The sequence below is a fragment of the Xyrauchen texanus genome, chromosome 38 (assembly GCF_025860055.1).
Source record: "Xyrauchen texanus isolate HMW12.3.18 chromosome 38, RBS_HiC_50CHRs, whole genome shotgun sequence".
In the NCBI taxonomy this organism is placed as follows: domain Eukaryota; kingdom Metazoa; phylum Chordata; class Actinopteri; order Cypriniformes; family Catostomidae; genus Xyrauchen; species Xyrauchen texanus.
Window position 1 is genome coordinate 20987514 of NC_068313.1, and position 24121 is coordinate 21011634.

The window sequence follows — 24121 nt, forward strand, 5'->3', positions numbered from 1 at the left end:
CACACATTAAAATATGGTACAAAAAAAATTCTTTTTAATTTTTTATTTAAATATAACCGTTAAGTATGTTTAATCGTCATAAATGTTAATTCCTCACCGACCAGTGACTTTTATTTTGAAAAGACATGTAGTCCTCCTGGTGGAAGCAGTGGCAAGTTTCTCAAGGTTGTGAGATGGAAACAACGTGACCTAAAAAAAAAACCGCGTTTTTTTATTCAATATCTCACGAAATCGTTTGTGTCGCAGATTTTCTGTATTCCCACATTAATACTAAAACCAAAATCACTGAGTGGGCACAATGGTGGAGTATGAATTATTTCAGCAACAAACAGTGTCTATAATGAATCTGCTGACAGAAACAGCTCGAGAAGAAATTCAGAAAGTTTTTGACTGTGAATGTCCCGTCACATCCCAAACGGAAACGTTTGAAATGAATGAGAGGCAGCGCAAACGGGTAAGTTTATTACTCTGCTGCTGAATGTCGTTTTTATATGCTGCTCGCTATTTAAGGGAATGGTTCAACCGTAAATGAAAATCATGTCATCATTTACTCACCTGCATTTAGTTTTAAACCCATATTACTTGTTGAGGTGGAACACAAAAGGAGATGTTAGTCAGTATGTTAGTTTCTCTGTCATCATTCACTTTCATAGCATCTTTTGTTTTATACAGTGGAAGTAAATGGTGACTGAGGCTGATATTCATCCTAACATTTCCTTTTGTGTTCCACAGAGAAAAGAAAGTCAAACAGAATTGGATTAAAAAATAGTAAAACACTTAAATGTGTATAAAAGATTTTTGTCAGTTATCCAGACGATCTGTTGCATATATTCCTTGATTTATTATGCACCTTTATATAATCTATTATTTCTATCTGACAAAGAATTCAGTTAAATGTATAGAATCCAGCTTGTTCCTAAATTATATACAGGTGATTGTTGTGAGACGATGTCCTGTAAATTAATCACTAACTGTTGCAGGCGAAGCTCACAGCTGTGATGGGGATCTTTACCAAGGTGGCTGTTCAGAAAATATGCAGACTTTACAGATATTGCTGTGCAACAAAGCAAACACAGCTAGAGGCCTTTAAAAAGACAACAGAAAGCTTAAACACTCAAACTGTCAGTGATGTGCCTGGTAAGACATCCTGTCTCCTAAAATGTAATATTCATTCATGAGTCCCTAAATCCAATGAAAATTTAATTTTTTGTTGTATTGTTATAAGCTAGAAACCACTTATGCCATTTTGAATTTTAATTAATTGAGTACATATACAGTACTGTGCAAAAGTCTTAACTTTACATTTGGAAATGTAACATCTTAATCTTTGTCTTAAGATGTTGAATTAATATCTTCAGCTTTAGTGTGTCAGTAGGAAATATACAGTTGTCCCACTGTCCATCCCCAAGAGCCCTCCAAAAAGGGCAGACAATTTCCCACAAACAACTAAAAATTTCCCAATCCTCTAGATACCCCTTCTTCAAAAGCTGCCAACCTTCCCATCACCGCACACCACTCCAGAAATGATGGTGCTCCATCTGACTTACAACCCCTTAAAATTACTTGCCTTCTGGACCTGTCAGAACTCAATTTTTTATAAATTTGTCCCCCAAATTTATGACCGCCCCATCGCCCAAAATACAACGTCTGGGGCAAAGTACAAGTTTAGGGCCCAAAACGTCACCCAAATAACTCTGAACCCTCATCCAAAAATCTGAAATCGAATCATAATTTTTTACGCTCCTGGTCCACACTCCTTCCTCCAATACCAAGTTCAAATCTTTCTCCCATAATTTCTTGATAGAAGTTGAAGCTCTGTCCCCTTAACTCTGAATTTGCATTGAGTAATACAATGATGCCTCGTGTCCTTTTCCAAAAGCAGTAATCACCTCTCCCAAAGTATCTTCCGCTTAAAGGGGGTGTGTGCTACTCCCAAAAACAATAGAGAGCTGGTGGCGTAGCTGTAAATGCCTTTAAACCTGAGATCTGGGAATCCCAAAATGATGAACCAAATTTTCAAAGGATCTCAACACTTCGCTCTCATATAGGTCACCGAGTGTAGTAACCCTCTCACAATCCACTGTGACCAACAGAAAGGGGACTTATAAATATGTAATTTAGGGTTCAGCCATATGCTTAAGGCAGCATTTAAATAAATGTCCGAAATAAACAATGGACACTTTTGCCATACCGAGTGCAAATGCGAGATAACAGGGTGTAATTTACTTTGTAATGGTGAAATAGGGGCAAGAACTTCCTGTTCAATACAAAACCAGGGAGGGGCTCTCTCAGTTGGAAGCGACTAGTGAGCCTTTTTAAATAAAACCATTTTATTAAAGCATTGAAATGAACTCTTAACTAAATCACACAAATTAGCTGGGAATAAAATGCCCAAATACTTAATGCCCTGTTTGGGCCACTGGAAGGTGCCCAGCTGAAAATCTGTTACTGGGCAGTATGCTGTCAAAGCCAAAGCTTCAGATTTAGACCAATTGAACTTGGAGAAGGAACCAATAATCCTGTGAAGGCAAAGCATAGATCTAGAAGAGTCAGAGACGAATAATAAAATATAATCCACGTAAAGCAAAATCTTTTGCACCACACCTCCCACCATCACCACTGGAAAATCATCCTCCTTTCTTATATAGGCTGCTAATGGTTCCAGGGCAAGACAGAACAAAAATGGGGAAAGAGGGCAACCCTTCTGGACAATAATCTGAAATTAATGTATTATGTATTATTAATGTATTGTACCGCCGCTACCGGGTGTCTGTAAAGTAACTTTATCCATTCAATAAAGGTATTCCTGAACCTGTACCTTTCCAAAATCTTAAAAGATAATCCCATTCTACCATATCAAACGCCTTTTTGGCATCAAGTGAGATGGCAGCGACCGGAGTCTGATCATTTGCCACTGACCACATGATATTGATAATGCCTAATGATATCAGAAGAGCTATGGCCTTGAATAAACCCCACCTGAGCTATATGTATAAGAAATTTCATAACTTTACTTAATCGGTTAGCCAGAATGTTTTGACAAAATTTGAACGTCTACCTGGATCAGGGAAATTGGACAGCAACTCTTACACTCACTTGGATCTTTGTCCTTTTTAAGAATCAGACTGATCTGGGTTTGTGTCTTGGTTGGCAGAAGCTTTCCATTATTTAATGATTCTGTATAAACTTATAACAAAAGTGGAGCCAATTCTGTAGCATAAGATCAAAAAAATTAAGCAGCAAAACCATCTTGCCCCGGAGCCTGCCTGTAGGATTAAAGTGTCCTCCCAATATTATATCATGAGGGGTGACAGCGGCTTGCAGCATCCCTTCAAGATCTATTAAAAAGCCCTGATCATCAACATTAGGTGCGTAAATATTAACCAAAATCAACCTTTGCCCCTGAATTTCATCTAAAACAATAATAGCTCTTCCTAATTTATATTTACTCTGTTTGAGACATTTGAATGGTAGATGTTTACTTATCAATGTAATGACTCTCCTGCTCTTACTTGAGCCAGCACTAAAGAAAACATGTTTAAACCATATCTTCCCAAATTTTTCAGCTTCCTGTGGAAAAAGATACATTTTGTGAAGAAACACAATATCATATTTCTTACATTTAAGAAAAGAAATAACCTTGCTTTTTATGGGTTGCCCCAACCTGTTCACATCAGATCAATAGTTTTATAGTTTTGGGTCAATTCATAAGATGACATTCGGTGCTTTAGCTCTACCTTGGCACTTGTAATATTCCCTTCCAACTCCACAAGTTCTCGTCCTTTGGATTTTTTGGTGAATGAAGCATACTGTATGATCCGAACCCCAAGAACCACCTTAAGTGCCTCCCAAGCCATGCCCACAGAGGATACTAAGGTCCAGTTGGTCTCCATATAAACATTGATTTCAGCATTTGTAGGAATTCAGGATTTTGCAAAAGGGAGACATTAAAGCGCTAACTATATGATTTCTTTTTCTCCATATGTGGCAACACCTCTAAACCCACCTGAGACTAAAATGTTTCCAATTGAACAATCAATAACAGATGAAATGAGGGACTTGGATATAAAAAATATATATATTCTAAAATAAATCTTATGGACTGATGAAAAAAAGCATCACTGTTGCTCTAGGGGGCTTACACATGTTTGATTTACTATGATCAAGGACTAAGTCTATCAAAAGATTAAAGTCTCCTCCCAAAATTATATCATGAGGGGTGTCAGCAGCTTGCAACATACTTTCAAGAGCTATAATTTTGTATAGATCATCAGGGTTAGGTGTAAATATTAGCCAAAATCAACCTTTACTTCTGAATTGCTGTTAAAACAATAATGACTTTCCTAATTTATCTTTAATCTGTTTGAGACATTTGAACTGTAAATGTTTACTTATCAATGTAATGACTCCCCTGCTCTTACTTGAGCAAACATTTAAGAAAACATGTCCACCCCATATCTTCCCAAAATGTTCAGCTTCCTGCGGGGAAAGAATCATATTTCTTACGTTTAAGAAAAGAAATAGCCTTCCTTCTTTTTATGGGTTGCCCCAACCTATTTACATTCCACATGGAGAGAGATAATCCACTCATATTAACTTTTGACATATCAGAAAACATAGATTGTGTGTCAAAAACAAAATTATAAAGACCACATTCCCCATTAGTTCAACAGTCAAACCCGAACTTCCCCCAGAACCAAACAAACTGAAAAAAGAAAAATGTGCGCATTAACCCCACGCACGACAGCGGCAACCAGCATCCATCCCTCGATTGCTCAAGTCCAGTGCTTCAATACAAATTTGGTGAGACAAAATTACAAAACAGAAAATACTCTGTAAAACACATTCCAGCCAATATGCAAAATAAAAAAGAATGTGTAGATTCATTCACAGAACTGTCTCGAAGGTGTGTTCCTTCAGAAAACAAACTCAAGCCGCTAGCGGAACCAGCACAATTTTTTTTCATTTAAAACAGGCACTCAGTTTCCTTGGACAGTCAAACGAATGTTCAGTGTGCCAGCTGTTTCATAAGTGCAGCAGATGAAGTAATCCTTCCAATGTCCTATAAAAAATACTCCACAAATCAAACTCCAACCAATAGTAGGCACAAGAACAAAGAATGGGCAGATTCATCCACAAACTGTCCCGAAGGAATGTTATTCCACTAAACAAACTTCAGCCACTAGGCGGAACCAGCACAAAAAGAAAAAAGAAGGTGCTCTGCTTCCTCGGACAACTAAGTGTATGTACCGTGAGACAAGCTCACTCAGGGGCCACATGAGAAACATCAAATGGCTTATTCACCCATTGCCTCTATGAAAGACAGTTTGTTGTGGGCGTGTAAATATTTTGTGGCCATCCTTAGTATCTATTCTCACTTTGGCCGGGAGCATTAGAGCAAAAGTGATCTTCCGTTGATGTAAGAGTTTCTTGCATTCCTTGAATCAATTACATTTCTCTATTGTTGAAGTCTGGGAACCAGAAAATTTTGTGATTCTTCCAAGAAAGCTTTCCTTTGCTCCTTGCCTCGCATAGATCCAGATCTTTATCTGAATATCTCAGAAATTTGACCATTTATTTGTCTCCCTCAGCCGATCTGCAAGCCGGGACTCTGTGAGCTCGCTCGATTTCCAACTTGTGGACTGTTATTTCGAGCAGACTCTGAAAGAGATCTTCTAGGAATTTTACCATATATATTTTACCATATGCCTTCTTCATGCTCAGGAATTCCAACAATTCGGACGATATTTCACCTACTGTTCTCTGAATCCTCCAATTTTTCAAAACCTCGTTCCAAATCAGTCTTTGTCGCCAGCAGATTAGCAGCTAATTCTCTCTCCAATGACTCCATATAATCGATCCGTCTCTCGATGTCCTACAATCTTTTAACCAACTCCAAAAATGTTGCCCCCATCGCCGTAATCGATCAACGTATTACGGCCAAATCCTCCAAGTCGGCAATCACAGACATGTTGGACAGTTGACGCTGGATTTCTCCTGCTGCACCATCCAAACAAATTCCCTTGTCCGCAAGCCCGTCAGAGGTTTCAGCTTGAGCACGTTAGTGTCTTTTAGTATCTCCAGAGCCCGAGGATTTTGACTTCTTTGCCATGTTGACTTCAAAGAATAGATATGTAGCAGGATGTGTCGAATCACTCCGGTTTATGACATTAAAATAATTGTAAATTAGCAAAGTGCGCAGAGCTCACCGTTTACACATCTGCTCCTCGCATGTCATCACGTGACTCCAGAATTGGTGCTGTTTTGAAGGCAAAGGTGGTCACACTAAGTATTCTAAGTATTTATCTTTAATTTATGTTTACTGGACTTTGTATGACATTAATTGATCAATGAAATCTATTTATTATTTTTGAAGAAATCATCACTATGCAACATTTTTCACAAGTGCCTAAAACTTTTGCACAGTACTGTCTGTCTGCCTTTGCTTATAAAAGAGTTAGTATCTATCCTCATTGTGAATTTCTAGTGATCATTTTTCATCCTCAGATTATGTAGAAGTAGATGTGACTCTATCAATGAGTCCAGAGAGACCAGATCTGTCACCAGAAGAAAATGTACAACAACAAGACCCTGTTAATGGGTGGCAGGTTAGGTTGCTGTTGAATAATTTGACCATATATTTACCAAAATGTATGTAACAACTTGTATTGATTGTTTCGTTTAGTCTGAAAAGGATGGTAACTTTGTTGAATCTTGTCCTCAGGTGTGGAGTGATGCCAAAGAGAAACCAATGCCAAAAGTTGTGACAGAAGGTTTGTGCATCTCAGCTTTGCTATTGATGTGAAATGACAAGCTAAAATTAATTTTAGAAACTGGTCTAAACACAATTTTAAATAAAAATGCTAGTCTCAAGCATCAGTAAGTAGAGAGTAGAACCTTACACTCAAATTAAAAACAAGTTTTATAAGTGTAATTTTGTTAAATGTTACACCGTTCTATTTGATGTCAATTTGTTATCAAATTGAAATGTGTAAATCTTTTTCAGATTATTTTTTTTTTATTGATTGCAAAGCAGGGAATTTTATTGATCTCAAACACAATACAGAAGAAAGCAAAATATACATGCACAGAGTCAACCGTTATCTCCCTTTAACCCCCATTAATTACTTATCCCCCTCCCAGTGACCAACCGCCTCCCGTGGTCCAAGCCTGAGTATATGTATATAAACACGAAGGAGAAGAAAATAGGTCTTCACCGAGAGCCTTCTAGGAAGGTTATGTGTTTGTCCCATTTCTTACCATATGCGTCTAATCTGTTTATATGACATATTTTCGAATGCCGCCACCCTGCCCAATTCGGTGAACCATCCTTGAAATGAGGGAGCACCAGTTGACTTCCATCCTCTAAGAATTATCTGTCTTCCGATCATTATACTAATTTGAACCCAGATTGTTGTATATTTGTCACCTACTTTAATAACCTCCCCATAACCCAACATACATAGTCTGGGGCAGAATGAATTTTGAAGATCTAAAACCTCACAGATAGTATTCTGGGCTCTTAACCAGAATTATTGAATCTTTGCGCAGAACCACAGAGCATGGGCAATGTCTCCATCCTCCAACTGACATCGCAAGCATGTAGGTGTATCATTTAAACCAAGCCTAAAAAAATCGAAAGGGAGTCCAGTAGAAACTGCAAAATCCTAAACTGATTAAGGCATATCCTTTCATGCCTAGACATAGTTTTAACATTATTTTAAATTCTTTCCAACCCCCATCCTACAATTCCAAGTTCAAATCTCTTTCCCATAACCTCTTAAGAGCTGTTAAGGCCCCATCTCCAAGACTCTTAATCAATGAGGAATAATACACTTAAGCTTCATGCTCCTTTCCAAAGGCTGTGACCACCATACAGAGTGTCTGACGCTTTAGGGGGCTGTGTACTACCACACAAATAGTAAAAAGTAGATGGTGCTACTGTAAATACCTGAAAAATTTAGGTGTAAAAATCCCAAATTGTTATATTTTCAAATTATAAAAATGGAGCTTTGAGATCAAAGTCACCAACTGTAGCAACACCCCTCTCTATCCATTCTTTCCAGCAAAAGGGGGACTTGTTAATACATAATTTGGGGTTCATCCATATACTTGAAACATTTAGGTATCAAAATTTAACATAATACTGAATATGTGAAATAATGGGAGGCATTTTTACTTTTCTAGACAATTTATTAGAAAATTGTGAAATTAGGGCAAGGACTGCTTGTTCATTGTTGTTCTAGGGATAGTCTATGTGGGAGAGACCAGTGGGCAAGTTGTCTAAGATTAAAAGCATAATAATAAAAAAACAGTTGGGGGAGGCCTAAACCTCCTTTGTCAATTGTTCTAGTAAACTTAGTGAAATGCAATCAAAGAAATGTAATTTACCATTCCAAATAAAGGAGTTAGATATTCTATTAAATTGTTTAAAATAAGAAAGAGGAACTTCTAGAGGGAGAGACTGCTTTAAATAATTACATTTGGGGATACAATTATTTTACAACATTGACCTTCCCAGCCATAGACAAATGTAATGAAGCCCACCTAAAATCACACGAGAACTTTTATGGGTCAAAGTTAGCTCTAAATAAATCTCAAATTTGCTGCAAATAAAATGCCTAAATACCTAATGCCTTGCTTGGGCCATTGAAAGGCACCAGGTAGGAAAGTTGTGGCTTCCTATTTAGACCAATTCACCCTGTATCCTGAAAATTTGTAAAAAGAATGAATAATTCCATGGAGGCTAGGCATAGATCTACTAGGGTCGTAATATAGTAATATATCATCTGCATAGAGTAAAAGTTTATGCACCACACCTTCTGCTACAAATCCAGGAAAATCATCCTATTACAGCAAATGGGAGTGAGGAGAGCCTATTATCAGAAATACAACCACTAATAAACCCCACTTAGCCTTTATGGATGAGGTGTAAGTACTCTGCTTAAATGATTTGCCAGAATTTTAGACAATATTTTCCTCTAACTGGATCAGGGAAATTGGATGATAACTTTTACATAATTTGGGTCTATATCTTTTGTAAGAATGAGACTGATCAGTGCTTGCGCCGTGGTTGGTGGTAGTTCACCTTTCTTTAATGACTTTGTGTAAACTTCTACCATAAGTGGAGTCAGTTCTGTGACATACAGTAAGATCTAAAACAAAGTCTGTGGCAAAAACCATCAAAAGTAAGGCACCGGGGTGCCTTACTTTTTGGCAAGGCTTTAATTACCTCAACAAGCTAATAACTGAGTCAAGAAAGTATTTTTGGTCATTTGTAAATTTAGGAAGTTCTAATGGTTCTACGAAGTTGCTAATATCCTATCGGAACTATAAAGATAGAAATGGGACTCTTTAAAGGCCTTATTAATATGTGTGGCAGAGGTAAATATTTTGCCTCCAGAAGACTCCACTGAAGAAATGGTGAAAAAAACTCTTATATAACTGGCAAGAAGGTTCTCTGCCTTGTTTCCCAACTCAAAGTACGTTTGTCTTGCCCTGAATAAGCAAAACGCTACATTCTGTGACAAAATAGTATTGTACCTATATTTTCTAATGTTTTTATATTTGAGTCAACTCTCTAAGACCATTGGATTGCATCTGGTACTTCAGCTCTGTTTCAGCACTTTATTTACTCATTTACAATTCCTTGAATTCCTGTGCTTTGGTCTTTTTTAATGATTGAGGCATATTATATGATCCGCCCCCTAAGAACTGCCTTAAGCGCCTCCCATGCCACGCCCACAAAGGACACTGAGGACCAATTGGTTTCTACATAAACAACTGTCTTTAACATTTGTTGAAATGCTGGGTCCTGTAGAAGAGATGTATTAAATAACAATCTTTATCAGTGTTTCTCAACCAGGGGCCCGGGACACACTAGGGGGCCTCAGCACTCTTCCTGGAAACATTTTCTTTTGGCAGTCAATTTCAACTGCAATGGTCAAAAAACTTTTACAAAAAAGGTACTCTTTGCACACATTGCTCAACATGAATGCTGTATACTGGTAATAACGGCATATGATAATTTACGCCGAAGTCACCGGGGAAAGATAGAATGCGGCGTGCACAGAGCCACAGATGAGCTGAAACTGCACAAACTTGCTTCTGTTTTTCAGCAAGCATTCAGTGTTAAAACAGGACAGGCATAAAACAATTACTTTTCTGATGAACAATTTTTTATTGATTCACATATTAAACACAGAAAAACAAAACATATATACACAAAATCAACAATTAACCCCCACTATCACAACCCCCCATCCCCAACCCAAGTGATCATACATGGTTATGGATGAATAAAATATAATCACACATCCAACAACGTCAGCCCCATTTCTCCACATACAAATTCAATTCCCCCTAGTCTTCTAAATTTCCCTTCTTCAAAGGTCTCCACCCTCCCCATCTCCGAGCACCACTCCTGAAATTAGGGTGCTCCAGCTGACCTCCACCCTTAAAAGTATCTGTCTGCTGATCATGACACTGGTTAGGACCCAACTCTTTATGTGTCTATTCTCAACATCGATGACCGCCCCCATCACCCAAAATACAGAGTCTTGGGCAAAATGAAACCTGAGTGCCCAATACATCACACAAAACTCTGAACCTTCAATCAAAACTCCTGGATCTTAACACACCCGCAAAAGACATGGGTTATGTCTCCATCCTCTGATTAGCATCGCCAGCAGGTGGGTGTGTCTTTATGACTAAACCTAAACAATCTAGTGGGGGTCCAAATGAATAGAAGTAAAATCTTGAATTGCATAAGGCGTGCCATTGCGTCTCTAGATACAGACTTAACTTTTTTTCTTTTTTATCCTAGCCCACACTCCCTCCAATACCAAGTTTAAATCTTTCTTCCATAATCTCTTGAGAGAAGTTGAAGCTCTGTTCCCCAGACTCTGATTCAGCAGGGAGTAATTCACATATGCCTCATGACCTTTTCCAAAAGACGAGTATCTGCCGCTTTAGGGGGGTGTTTGCTACTCCCAAAAATAGTGCAGAGCACTTGGTGCTGCTGTAAATATCTGAAGAACTAAGATCTGGGAATCTCAAAATGTTGAAACAAATTTTCAAAGGATCTCAACACTTCGCTCTCATATAGGTCACCTTGTGTAGTAACCCTCTCACAATCCACTCTGACCAGCAGAAAGGGGACTTATTAATACATTTGGGATTCAGCCATAAGCTCGAGGCAACATTTCAATAAATGTCCGAATTAAGCAGTTTGATAGGCTTTACAATGGCGAAATAGGGGCAAGATCTTCCTGTTCAATACAAAACCAAGGAGGGGCTCCCTCAGGTGGAAGCGACCAATGAGCCAAATGTCTGAGACCGAATGCATAATCATAAAACAAAATCTTGGGTAGGCTTAGCCCACCATTGTCAGTTAGACTATGCAGCTTACTGAATGTAATTTGGGATGTTTCCCATTCCAAATGAAGGACTTTGCTATGCTCTCAAATTGCTTGTAATAAGAGAGGGGGACATCTACAGGGGGAAACAGTAGCAGGTATTACAATTTTGGAATACAATTAATTTCAATAACATTAACCTTCCCAATCATCGATAAATGTATTGTAGCCCACATCGTTCAAACCTTTTTATTAAAGGGTCAAAATGTATCTGTATGAATAAGAGATGTCATAACTTTACTTAATCGACTAGGATGAATTTGTGACAGTATTTTTACATCTAGCTGGATCAGGGAAATTGGATGGTAACTCTTACACTTGCTTGGATCTTTGTCTTTTTTAAGAATCAGACTGATCTGGGCTTGTGTCATGGTTGGCAGAAGCTTTCCATTCTTTAAAGATTCTGTATAAACTTCTAACAAAATTGAAGCCAGTTCTGTAGCATAAGATAGAAAAAGTTCAGTGGCAAACCCATCTGGCTCCTGAGCCTTGCCTGTAGGTAAGGCCTTAATTACCTTGCAAAGCTCCTCCAAGGTTATCTCAGAATCAAGCTAATTTTTTTGCACATTAGTTTTATTAGTTAGATCAATAGTTTTATATCTGTATTTCAATTGGGTCAATTCATAAGATGACATTCGGTGCTTTAGCTCTACCTTGGCACTTGTAATATTCCCTTAAAACTCCACGAGTTCTTGTGCTTTGGATTTTTTGGTGAATGAAGCATACTGTATGATCCGAACCCCAAGAACCACCTTAAGTGCCTCCCAAGCCATGCCCACAGAGGATACTGAGGTCCAGTTGGTCTCCATATAAACATTGATTTCAGCATTTTGCAAAAGGGAGACATTAAAGCGCTAACTATATGATTTCTTTTTCTCCGTATGTGGCAACACCTCTAAACCCACCTGAGACTAAAATGTTTCCAATTGAACAATCAATAACAGATGAAATGAGGGACTTGGATATAAAAAAATATATATTCAAAAATAAATCTTATGGACTGATGAAAAAAATTTATAGTCCCTACAAAATGGGTTCAGAAGTCTCCAAATATCTGTAAGACCAAGATATTTACACATCCTGTAAATTGCTCTAGGGGGCTTACACATGTTTGATTTACTATGATCAAGGACTGAGTCCATCAAAAGATTGAAGTCTCCTCCCAAAATTATATCATAAGGGGTGCCAGCAGCTTGCAACATACTTTCAAGATCTATAAAAAAGCACTGCTCTATCAAAGTTTCTCTATTGTTGAATTCGAAAAAAAAAGGTTTTTCCAAGAAAGCCATCCTTTACCCATGTAACGCAAGACCTTTATCAGATGATCTCAGAAATTTGGCCAGAATTGATCGGGCCTGTCTCCCTCTGCGGATCTTCGAGCCAGAACCCTGTGAGCTTGCTCGATTTCCAGCTTATGTCCTGTTATGTCGAGCAGACTCAGGAAGAGCTCGTCTAGGATTTTCACCATATCTCAACCTTCTTCGTTTTCAGGAATTACAACAATTCAGACGTTGTTTCGACAGTTACGATTCTCAATGTCTTCCAACTTTTCCCAAACGCACTCAAAGTCTGCCTTGATCGCTAGCGAGTTAGCAGCTAATTCCCGCTTCAGTGACTCCAGATAATCGATCCGTTTCTCGACGTCCCCCACTGTGTAACCAACTCAAGAGAATTTAATCTCCATGGCAGTGATCGATCGACGTATTACAGCAAAATCCTCCAAGTCAGCAACGACCTTCGTCAGCATTGCCGACATGCCTGACAGTCGATGCAGAATCTCTCGCACAGAACCGTCCAAACTGAGTGCCCTGTCTGTGGCCCTGTCAGGGGTATCAGCTTGAGTACGTAAGTGTCTTTTAATGTCTCCACCGATCAAGGATTTGGAATTATTTGACATATTGTCTTCATAGACCAGTTATGCTACAGGATGTATTGAATCTCACCGGTTTATGACATAAAAAGTATTAAAAACTAGCAAAGTGCGCAGAGCTCGCCGTTCATACGTCAGACCCTTGCATGGCGCCATGTGACTCCCTGGCATTAAACAATTACTAAATTCATTGGGGTGTTCATTGCCAACAATATGTTTCCTTACTCTGCTGATGAAGATGTGTAATTTCCGTGTATGATTAAAACACTCGAGCCGCATAGTTCGCAAATATAGCAAAGTTCCTTCTATAGTGATGGACAACTTCAGAATATTTAATATATGTGCAGTAGAGTTTCAAATGCATTTTATGTCGATGCATGTAGCGTAATAGTGTAGGTATTAAGTTAAAATGTTGATTTATTAATTAGAGAAAAGGAAAAATTTGACCCGTTACACTAGTGTTGTGCCGATAGATGATGATATCAGGGTTTGACGATAGTCAGAGATATCGCCAATAGCTGATGCATTTGAAGATATCAAGATGATATTTGGCTAATTTTCCCATTAATGTATTCAATTAATATTACTATAAGGCTATTATTATTATCAAATTAATATTACAATTAGGGCTGTCGATTTATAACACGTTAAAAAAAATTAACGCCATTAATCGCAATGCCTCCGGACCGTAATAAGGAAGATTTTAAGAAGAATATTTAAGCTCTGTTGGTCCATACAATGCAAGTGAATGGGTGCCAAAATTTGGAAGCTCCGAAAATCACATAAGTCACCTTATAAGTAGGGCTGTCGATTTAACATGTTAATTCAGTGCGATTAATTTTATTAAAAATAAAGCGTTAAAAAAATTAATCGCAATGCCTCCGGACCGTAATAAGGAAGATTCCTGAGAAATACAAGCTTGTAGTACCACCTGTTTACTCCAGAGGACAGTAATTCAAATTTCAGCTGTGTGGCAACACACAGTTTATTACAGTGAACAAAACAACCATCCAGCAGACAGGACAACACAGACATGCATTACGTTCTTGTGTTCAAAACCATTTGATGGAGCGCAAATTTGAACTAAGAGATCTCAAGATGTGTTCTGTATTAAACTATATTTAACTTGACACAGTGAACTAAACATTTTATATTTATGATGCAACGCACCCGAGACGCTACACAAGCATGTCTGACGCAGGTGTACATTGACGGGTCCTTAAAGTATTTAAAGATAACATGTATAATTATTTCATCATTATATTTTTAATTATTGTTATATGAGGAGATTTTTCAGCAAATATTTGTATATGCGATTAATCGTGATTAATTAATTGGGACACCATGTAATTAATTAGATTAAAAAATGTTATCGATTGACAGCCCTAATTACAGTTAATTTGCCCTGCCATAGTTTCACATCGACATCACCGCATATAACCAACACCGACATGCGCATGTTGTGAGGATTATAAAAATTAGGATTACTCCTCATTGAAAATGTTTTAAAAACAGACAACAAAACTACATCCCACATCAAAATTTAATTGCAAGGTGATAGACCTACATTCACAAATTATGTCAAGAGTGCTTGTTATAAAAGAGACCCATAATTCATATACAGTTTAAGCCTTTGTGAAAACGGCATCGTCATTTGTCAGCATTTCGTTTTCTTTGCATATCACATTAACATGAAATTAAAATGATAATAATAATAATACTAATAACAAATTGCTGTTATTATTATTATATAATTTAAAATTATATAATAACAGTCTATAATAGGTCTGAACACTGCACAATAATCAGTCAACGATGAAAATCAAAAGCTGATTGATTTCAAACACCAACTTAACAAAACAACAACTTGTTTAACACGAAATATTGCACATAAACTCGGCCATTCAGATTACTTGTTAAAGTGCAATGAAATACCTTGATGTCAGCAGATAGAAAATATAATTTGTCTTAGGGCTACAGAAATAAATGTCCTTTGAAATAGACAGGCTGTGACGCCAGGTCGACGGTAGACAAAAATGTATAAATAACCAAATAGGCTTTAATAAACAAAAGTAAAAATTAAAGCACTAAGAACTAAAATGAAAGAGCTAATAATTATTCAATCTCAGTTTAAATGGCAGCCTTTAATCCTACACAAACAATTATCAAATGTCCTCGAATAGGTAGCCTATTGTATTATTAAAATAAACACAAGGCCAGAAACAATTTGAGATCACAATTTTCAATTTATGCTGGAGTTATTCCATTCAGGTATCTGTATGCCTACAGATTTTTAGCTAAGAAAACAAGCTGGTTTTCTTTCTGGTTTGAGAAGGTTGCGTTGGGGAGTAACTATGTTGCCAGCTGCACAGAACATGCGCTCTGATGGGGTGCTGGATTGCTCCATGTCCATGTATCACGCTCTATGATCAAGCTCAATTACACAGCACATACTTTGTTCTTTTTTTCTACACAGCTCCGTCCTCATTGGTGCTCTTGTCACGTAAATCCGGTCTCGGAATATGAACAAACGGTCCTTTATTCGTTTCTGTTTTAAAGTAATTTTATTTTTTTGTTATCCGAAATTATTTTTAAAATATCACTCATCCCTTTTTGACACTGAAAAAGAGAAACGCGTTGTATTTAAATTTAAATTTGTGTATTTTAAAACAAAAATCAAATAGCCACTTGTTTTTTGTTTTTGAATACCCGATTTTAAAAGGAAAATCGAATGACCAAAAGATACACGGACCTTTTTTGTACTTTCGATTTTATACTCCATTTAAAAAGAGGCAATTGGAAAAATGTCCACGGGGGTCCATGTATATTTTGGTCATTCGATTTTCCTTTTAAAACTGAGATTCGTTCTCCGAATCGGGTATTCTAAAAGAGAATACCCGATTCGGAGAACGAATCTCAGTTGCTTCCGCGTCTGAGACCGTCAACCTGTGCATCTTATCACTGGCTTGTTGAGCGCGTTACCGCAGAGACATAACGCTTGTGGAGCCTTCACACCATCCACCGCGGCATCAACGCTCAACTCACCACGCGCAACATCGAGTTTGCCCCATGTGACTCTAGCCTCCCTAGCAACCAGGCCAATTTGTTTGCTTGGGAGACCTGGCTGGAGTCACTCAGCCCATGGGATTCAAACTCGTGAACTCCAGGGGTGGTAGTCAGCGTCTTTACTCACTGAGCTACCCAGGCCCACCGACCATCCCCTATTTAAAAAAATGGGAATATGGGTAGCCTATGATAATTGGGCATAGAATAGAAGGCTACTACGCGACAGTATTGAGTACCTTATTATGGGACAACTCTTAAGGCTATGTGTAAATGCTGATTTTAAATTCAGTGTTCAAGCTTTTGAGAGAAGAGCAATCATGTACTTCACGAGCAAGTCGCTCACATCCAAGCAGCCTATGCTCGCTTCATTTCACAATAGTAAGCCTATATCGCTATAGTCTTGTGGATTTATGCTTATTTTTGTTATTTTGGTAAGATTATCTGAGATAAATTCATCAGAACAATTTAAATGCAGTGAACTCTTATTTTGTCTCATGGAATTGAGGAAGAACAAACGACGTTAAAGGATGACTAATCAGAAAAAAGGAGCGTTTTAGGGCCACCCACATGTGTGAATAAATTTTTCACATAATTTAGTTTATTTTTTTAAATGGAATCAAATTATCAAAACGAACAGTGTCCCGAGTCCATTTTTCCAATTTCCTATTTTTAACGTAAACATTTTCAGCATAAAATCGAAAATACGAGCCATTATATGTTTTTTTTTTTTATATATATATATATATATATATATTGGTTTTGTAAATGATTAATTAAATAAGTTGTTTTTCCCATTTTTAATTCTTAAATATGAAAACAACTAATGATACAACTTAACCATATCTTGACCTTCCTTTCCCTTGGGGATTCCAAAAAAACGAACTTAGTTACGTCTGTTGAAATTTTCAATATCTTCTCATTTTCCCCTCACTTGATCCAAATCAGTTTTGGTGGCTGGTGGGTTAGTCTGCAATACTTTCTTGGCCGCTTCCATAAATTCGATTCGCTTTTAAACATTTACATTTATGCATTTGGCAGATGCTTTTATCCAAAGCGACTTACAGTGCACTTATTACAGGGACAATTCCCCCGGAGCAACCTGGAGTTAAGTGCCTTGTGTGGTGGCCGTGGGGATCGAACTGGCGACCTTCTGATTAACAGTTATGTGTTGTAGCCCACTACACCACCACCACCTCATCTATTCTTGTGATCTGGGTGGAAATTTTCGCCTCCACAGATGTTGTCGCTCGACGCATTTCCTCGAGGCCCTCCATGTCGGTTGAGATTTTCGTTAGTGCATAAATGTTGCAATATCTTGACCTACATCATGAGGCTTGCGGTCATTCCCCACCGGACCCCCGGCATCTTGATCATGAGAGGTGTCACACATGTGCGACCGTAAATGCTTTTTAATGTCCCCACAGGCTAACGATTTCAAATTCTTCTACATCCTACACTCCCAGCACAGTAATATTGATTAAAAGGATAATTGTAACAAAGTGAAGAGGGGCTCACCTTTAGGCTGCTTCCACTTGCATAGCTTCACGTGACTTCCGAAATGCGCAAGTCTTAAAAAAGGTTTAAATATTTTGCAAAGTTAAGCATATTTAAATAGCGACATGGCCAAGAATTTGTAAGGTATTCATTCAACTTAATGGGTCATATCCGGAACAAGCTAAAGTTGTGATGTTAAGAGATTTGATAGATCTACAACAATTTAAATAATGGGATATATTCCTTTTTGCAATTTTAATACATCTCATGATATGCCGATGTTGAACCCTGTGGGAATGAATATAATCTTGTCAAAATGGAAATTGTGGTCAGATAAATGGATTTATTTTGTTGTTGGACTGGGCCTGTATGATTTTATTGGAATGTCTATTCGACATTCAAAGTACTCATTTTTTCTATTATGGTCCCAAATGTTGATATAAATAGTGACAAAATATTTGATATGGAAACTGTTTTTGCACATAATATATTAACACCTGGGGAATGTCATTACTTTACAACACAAGAGTTTAATGGGACTACACAAAGGTTTTCTGATGACGCATTTTCCATCATACACTTTAATAGCCAAAGTTTGAAATGTAAATTATCAAAGATTAAAAACTTTCTTAGCGATTTAAAACGGACATTTAAAGTGATTGCTGTAACAGAAACCTGGTTGAAGGAAATGCAAGTTGACAGTGTACAGATCACCGGTTACACCATGTTTTATGTAAACAGGATGGGGAAAGGTGGAGGAGGTGTTGCCCTCTATGTTGATGCTAAACTCAAATGTAAAGTCGTTGAGCATAAAACCATAGCTGTGACTGATTTGATGGAAGCATTAACGATAGAAATTATAAATGACAAAGGAAAAAATGTATTAATTACTTGTGTTTATAGACCACCTGGGCCAGCTTCAGATTTGTTTACAGAAAAAAATAATAGAATTGTTTGACGATGTAAAGAATAAATCAGTAATTGTATGTGGTGATTTCAATATAGATTTGGGTAGCAAAATAGTAACAAATGATTTTAATAATTATATGGAAAGTGTAGGTTTATGCCCAATGATAACCAAACCAACTAGAATTACAACTCATAGTGCTACGATTATTGATAATATATATACAAATATACACGGCGAAATTATAAATGGTATTTTCACAACAGATGTGAGTGATCATCTCCCTGTATTTATAATTTATGATAATTTTTGTATTAAGACCACGCAGGATAACTCTTTCGTTATTATAAGGGACAAGTCTAGTAAAGCTATTGAGGACTTTAAAGAAGATCTTAAGAGACAAAACTGGGATCAAGTATATACGAATGACTTAAATAATGCTTATAATGCTTTCATGACTATACTAATTAATTTATATGATCAAAATTGTAAACAAATCAAAATTTGTGCTCAAACTGCGAAGAAATCATTTGATAACCCTTGGATGACAAATGGTTTGAAAAATGCTTGTAAAAAAAAAAAAATTATCTGTATAGAACGTTTCTTAAAAAAAGAACAGAAGATGCAGAGTGCAGATATAAAAAATATAAAAACAAACTTGTATCAATTATAAGAAGACAAAAAAAGGATTATTATACCAATCTGATAGATAAAAGTAAAGGCAATCTCAAAAACACATGGGGTGTAATAAATACAGTCATGCATAAAGGTAGGGCCAAAGTTATTACTCCCGATTTTATAACCAAGAATAACTCAGATAAATATGCGACAGAAGAAATTGCAAATGAATTTAATAATTGTTTTGCAAATATTGGCTCAAATTTAGTACAATACATCCCAGACGAAAATATTGATGGTAGTATTATTCCACATAGTGTAAACAGCATTTTCCTTGAGAGGGTACAAGCGAGTGAAATTTTGAAAATTGTTTATGAATTTGCAAATAAAAAGTCAAATGATTATATAGATATGAATATGTCACTGATAAAGCAAATAATAGACATTATTGTTGAGCCTTTTACTTATATTTGTAATTTGTCATTCACTACAGGGAAATTTCCAGAATGTATGAAGATAGCTAAAGTGGTTCCACTTTTCAAAAAAGGAAATAAAAATGATGTTTCGAATTATAGACCCATATCTCTGTTACCACAGCTATCTAAAATTTTAGAAAAATTATTTGTGAATAGATTAAAAAATTTTTGGATAAAAATTAATTGTTAACAAATAGTCAATATGGATTTCGCTCAAATCATTCAACTGCAACAGCAATTTTGGAATTGGTAGAAGAAATAACCAATGCTATGGATAAGAAATATGTTACTGTAAGTGTCTTCGTGGACTTGCAAAAAGCGTTTGACACTTTAGACCACGAAATATTATTGATTAAATTATATAAATATGGTATAAGAGGTATAGCTCATCAGTGGGTCAAAAAGACAGAGAGCAGTTTGTTGAAATCAATAGCATAAAATCAAGAAATTGTCCAATAAATTGTGATGTACTCCAGGGATCGGTACTAGGTCCAGTACTTTTTCTTCTTTATGTGAATGATATAGCAAATGTTTCTAAGTTACTAAAATGTATTTTGTTTGCGGATGATACTACTTTATTTTATGCTGGCAAAAAATATAAATGAGGTATTACAAGTTGTAGAGTATGAGTTTGGGAAAATTATTAGATGGTTTAATGCCAATAGACTGTCCTTAAATATCAGTAAGACAAAATTTGTGATTTTTAGTTGTATAAAAATGGATTTAGATGTAGCATTGTCAGTACAAGGAGTACAGATTGAAAGGACTAATGAATTTAAGTTTTTAGGTGTTGTGATTGATGAACAGTTGACATGGAAATTCCATATTGACCAGGTTAAATCTAGGGTATCCCAAATTATAGCTGTGTTACATAAAGTAAAAAGAATCTGTTAATAAATGTGCCTTAATTTTGTTATATAATTCATTGATTGTTCCACATCTGACCTATTGCATTGAAGCATGGGGAAGTGCAAACAAGACTTATATAGAACCTGTATTTAAATTACAAAAACGTGCCATTCGCGTTGTAAATGGAAGTGAATATAGGGCCCACACAAATCCAATATTTATACAGTTAAAAACTTTAAATTCAATGACTTATTAGAATATAGCCTTCTAAAAATAATGTATAAAGCTCATCTGAAAACATTACCTGACAAATTGCAAAATAGATTCATCAAGAGAGTTAGTACATTTAATTTAATAGGAACTGAAGTCTTTCAGAAAATTGAGTTTAGAACAAAATTAAAGGAAAGATGTGTCTCAATGCAAGGTGTCAGTCTGTGGAACAATTTTTTGTTTTTAAGAAGAGTGTAAAAGCATTACTAATAGAAAAATATAATGCATTTATTTAGCAGGACAATGTGATATTTGATTTATGACTTTGCATAGGTGCTGCAAAGTAGATGTGTGTTGTAAGCATACCTTTTTGGAATTGTAATTCAACTTATGTTGATAAGGGGCAGATATTATAAGTTTATCTTCTTTTTGCTCCTTTTCATTTCTTTTTCAAAAGAATGAAATAAATATATATGAATGAATGAATGAATGAATGAATGAATGAATGAAATAAACCTAATTTAAACCCTTTGTTTACGTCTTACATTTGCCAGAAATAATCTTTTGAGTTTATTTTGTTATTGTTTTTCAGTTGAAGAGCAGGATAATGCATCTATTAAAGACCAGGAACCTGAAGTAAACAAACCAGCAGAGCAAACCACTGCACAGTCCAAGAAAAGAAAGAAAAGAAAGAATAATATATCATATGACTGTAATGAGTGTGGAAAGAAATACCGCTGGAAACATAGACTAAAGCAGCACAAGTGTAGACAAGGCACCCCTCACGAATGTGACAAGTGTGGGAAGAAGTTTGCATTTCTAAAAGGACTTCAGAAACACCAATTGAACCACACTGAGAAGAAAGGAAGCTGCAAAACATGTGGGAAAACTTTTGCAGATCTCAAGACACATGAACTTGTCCACCTAGAAGTAAAGCCATACCTTTGTGGTGTATGTGGACGTGGCTTCACTGTAAAGGGGAGTTTACAAGCACACCAGAGAATCCACACAGGTGAAAAACCATACAGCTGTAACACATGTGGGAAAACGTTTTCAACCTCAGGTAACCTGGCTGGCCATCAAAGAGTTCATTCAAATGAGAAACCATGGAAATGCAGCAACTGTGACAAGACATTCAAGACAAAAAAAAAACTGAAATCACACCAGCTTGTGCATACAGGAGAGAAACCTCATACATGTCATGTATGTGGCCAAACGTTTGTGCATCTCATGAGCCTCACAAGCCACATTCACATTCACAGTGGTGCAAAACGTTACGCATGCGTTGTTTGCGGCAAGCAATTTAATCTGACAAAATATCTGAAGAGGCACATGGCAGTACATGGATCTCAAAAGTCATTCATGTGTGAAACATGTGGGAAAAGTTTTGCATTTAATTATGCTTTGAAGAAGCACCAGCTCACTCATAGTGATAATGGGAACTCTTTTCGTTGTGAGGTATGTGGGAAGAGCTACGTTACTGTCTCTAGACTCGAAATGCATAAGAAACTCCACACAGACAACGATCCATACATGTGTAAAGTGTGTGGTAGAAGCTATAGCAGTACAAATTCACTGCAGGAACATGAGAAACTTCATTCAGGGGTGGCTCCATTCAAGTGTGAAGTGTGTGGTAAGACTTTTGCTCAGAGAGCTGGCTTGAAAATGCATGAAGTTGTTCATAGCAAAGAAACACCATACAAGTGTTCTATCTGTGGGAAGATGTTCGGCCTGCCAAATTGTCTGAAAGTGCACATGCTCATTCACTCTGGTAAGAAACCACACAAGTGCGAAACATGTGGAATGTCCTTTCGCTTATCGGGAAGCTTAAAGCGACACAGGCGTGTTCACACTGGAGAGAAGCCATACAGCTGTGAAGTCTGTGGGAAAAGGTTCGGACAACCCAACAATGTAAAAGCTCATATGCAAATCCATACTGGAATGAAACCCTACACATGCCAGAAATGTGGGAAGAGTTATGCTTATGTTAGAAATTATAATGATCACAAATGTAAACCTGCATAAAAAAAAAAAAAAAACATGGTAGAAACTTCGAGCACCATTTTCATGTTGTATTTGTAATATATTTTAATCAAATGTTTGGTAAAACTGTATATCCACTGTAGCTGTAAATGATACAGATGTTATTAAAGCTGTTCAGAATTTAAAAAAAACTATTGTCTGTAAATGTTAGACATTCTTAATAAAACTTTTTTGTTATGAATAGAAACAGGAGCCTTCACTGACTTAAGTCTAAAGAATAAAGAATTCAGAAAGAGTAGTCTGTGAGACTCTTTTACTATTGTAAAAACATATTTGTTTTACTGATTCTACAACTCTTATAGTTGTTTACAGATACTACAGAATGCAAACTGAACAGCCGGATTTGAGCTCCTCACCAACGTAATGTTGCCAAATTGCAAAAACTTATTTGTTATAGTTCTGGAAGCATCAAACAAATCATTAATGTTTTACACTGCATGCAATAGTGTTTTAGCAAAGTGTACAAATTAAAAAGTTTCCATGAAGTTACATAATAGTTATATAATTTCCAGTTATTTTTTTAAATTAAAATAAATTATTTGTTGTAAATAGTTTTCTATAAAGAAAACTTAACATCTAATGATGTACACCGGCATCTAAAAGTTTGGAATAATGAACAGATTTTGCTGTTTTGGAAGGAAATTGGTACTTTAATTCACCAAAGTGCCATTTAACTGATGCTAATTTGGTGCTAGAAAATCACTTGCCATTATATCATACAAAGTTGAAAGCTATTTGGTTGGATAAAAGAAGCTCAACATTGTCTTTGTGTTTGTTTATGAGTTGCTACATTATGTATTAGACTGGCATGTCTTATGGTAAATATTTGGTCATAAGAAACAGACATTAGACAACAGATAATTGGAAAAGAGTGTTATGGATCTTAACCCCATTGAGCTTTTGTGGGATCAGCTAGACTGTAAGGTGTGTGAGAAGTGCCCGACAAGACAGTCACATCTATGTCAAGTGCTACAGGAAGTGTGGGGTGAAATTTCACCTGAGTATCTGGACAAACTGACTGCTGGAATGTCAAGGATCTGCAAAGTGCCAATAAATAATAATAAAAGTACCAATTTCTTTCCATAAGAGCACAATATGTACATTATTCCAAACATTTGGCTGCCAGTGTATAAAATAATTTCTGACATAAATATTTATCAAACAATTAAAT

At 36.5% G+C, this 24121-nt stretch overlaps 2 protein-coding genes across 2 annotated transcripts in view; one reads left to right on the plus strand and one right to left on the minus strand.

The window, feature by feature from the left end:
- The window catches only part of LOC127632212 (porphobilinogen deaminase-like), a 33663-nt gene that overhangs the window by 7503 nt on the left and 2039 nt on the right, over positions 1 to 24121 (minus strand). The window lies entirely within an intron of this gene.
- LOC127632211 (zinc finger protein 883-like) lies at positions 180 to 23139 on the plus strand. Its single transcript, XM_052110817.1, has 5 exons — positions 180 to 454; positions 981 to 1137; positions 6508 to 6608; positions 6725 to 6773; positions 21500 to 23139. Exons 1-5 carry the CDS (start codon positions 299 to 301, stop codon positions 22930 to 22932), a joined length of 1896 nt encoding a protein of 631 aa, XP_051966777.1. The 5' UTR covers positions 180 to 298; the 3' UTR covers positions 22933 to 23139.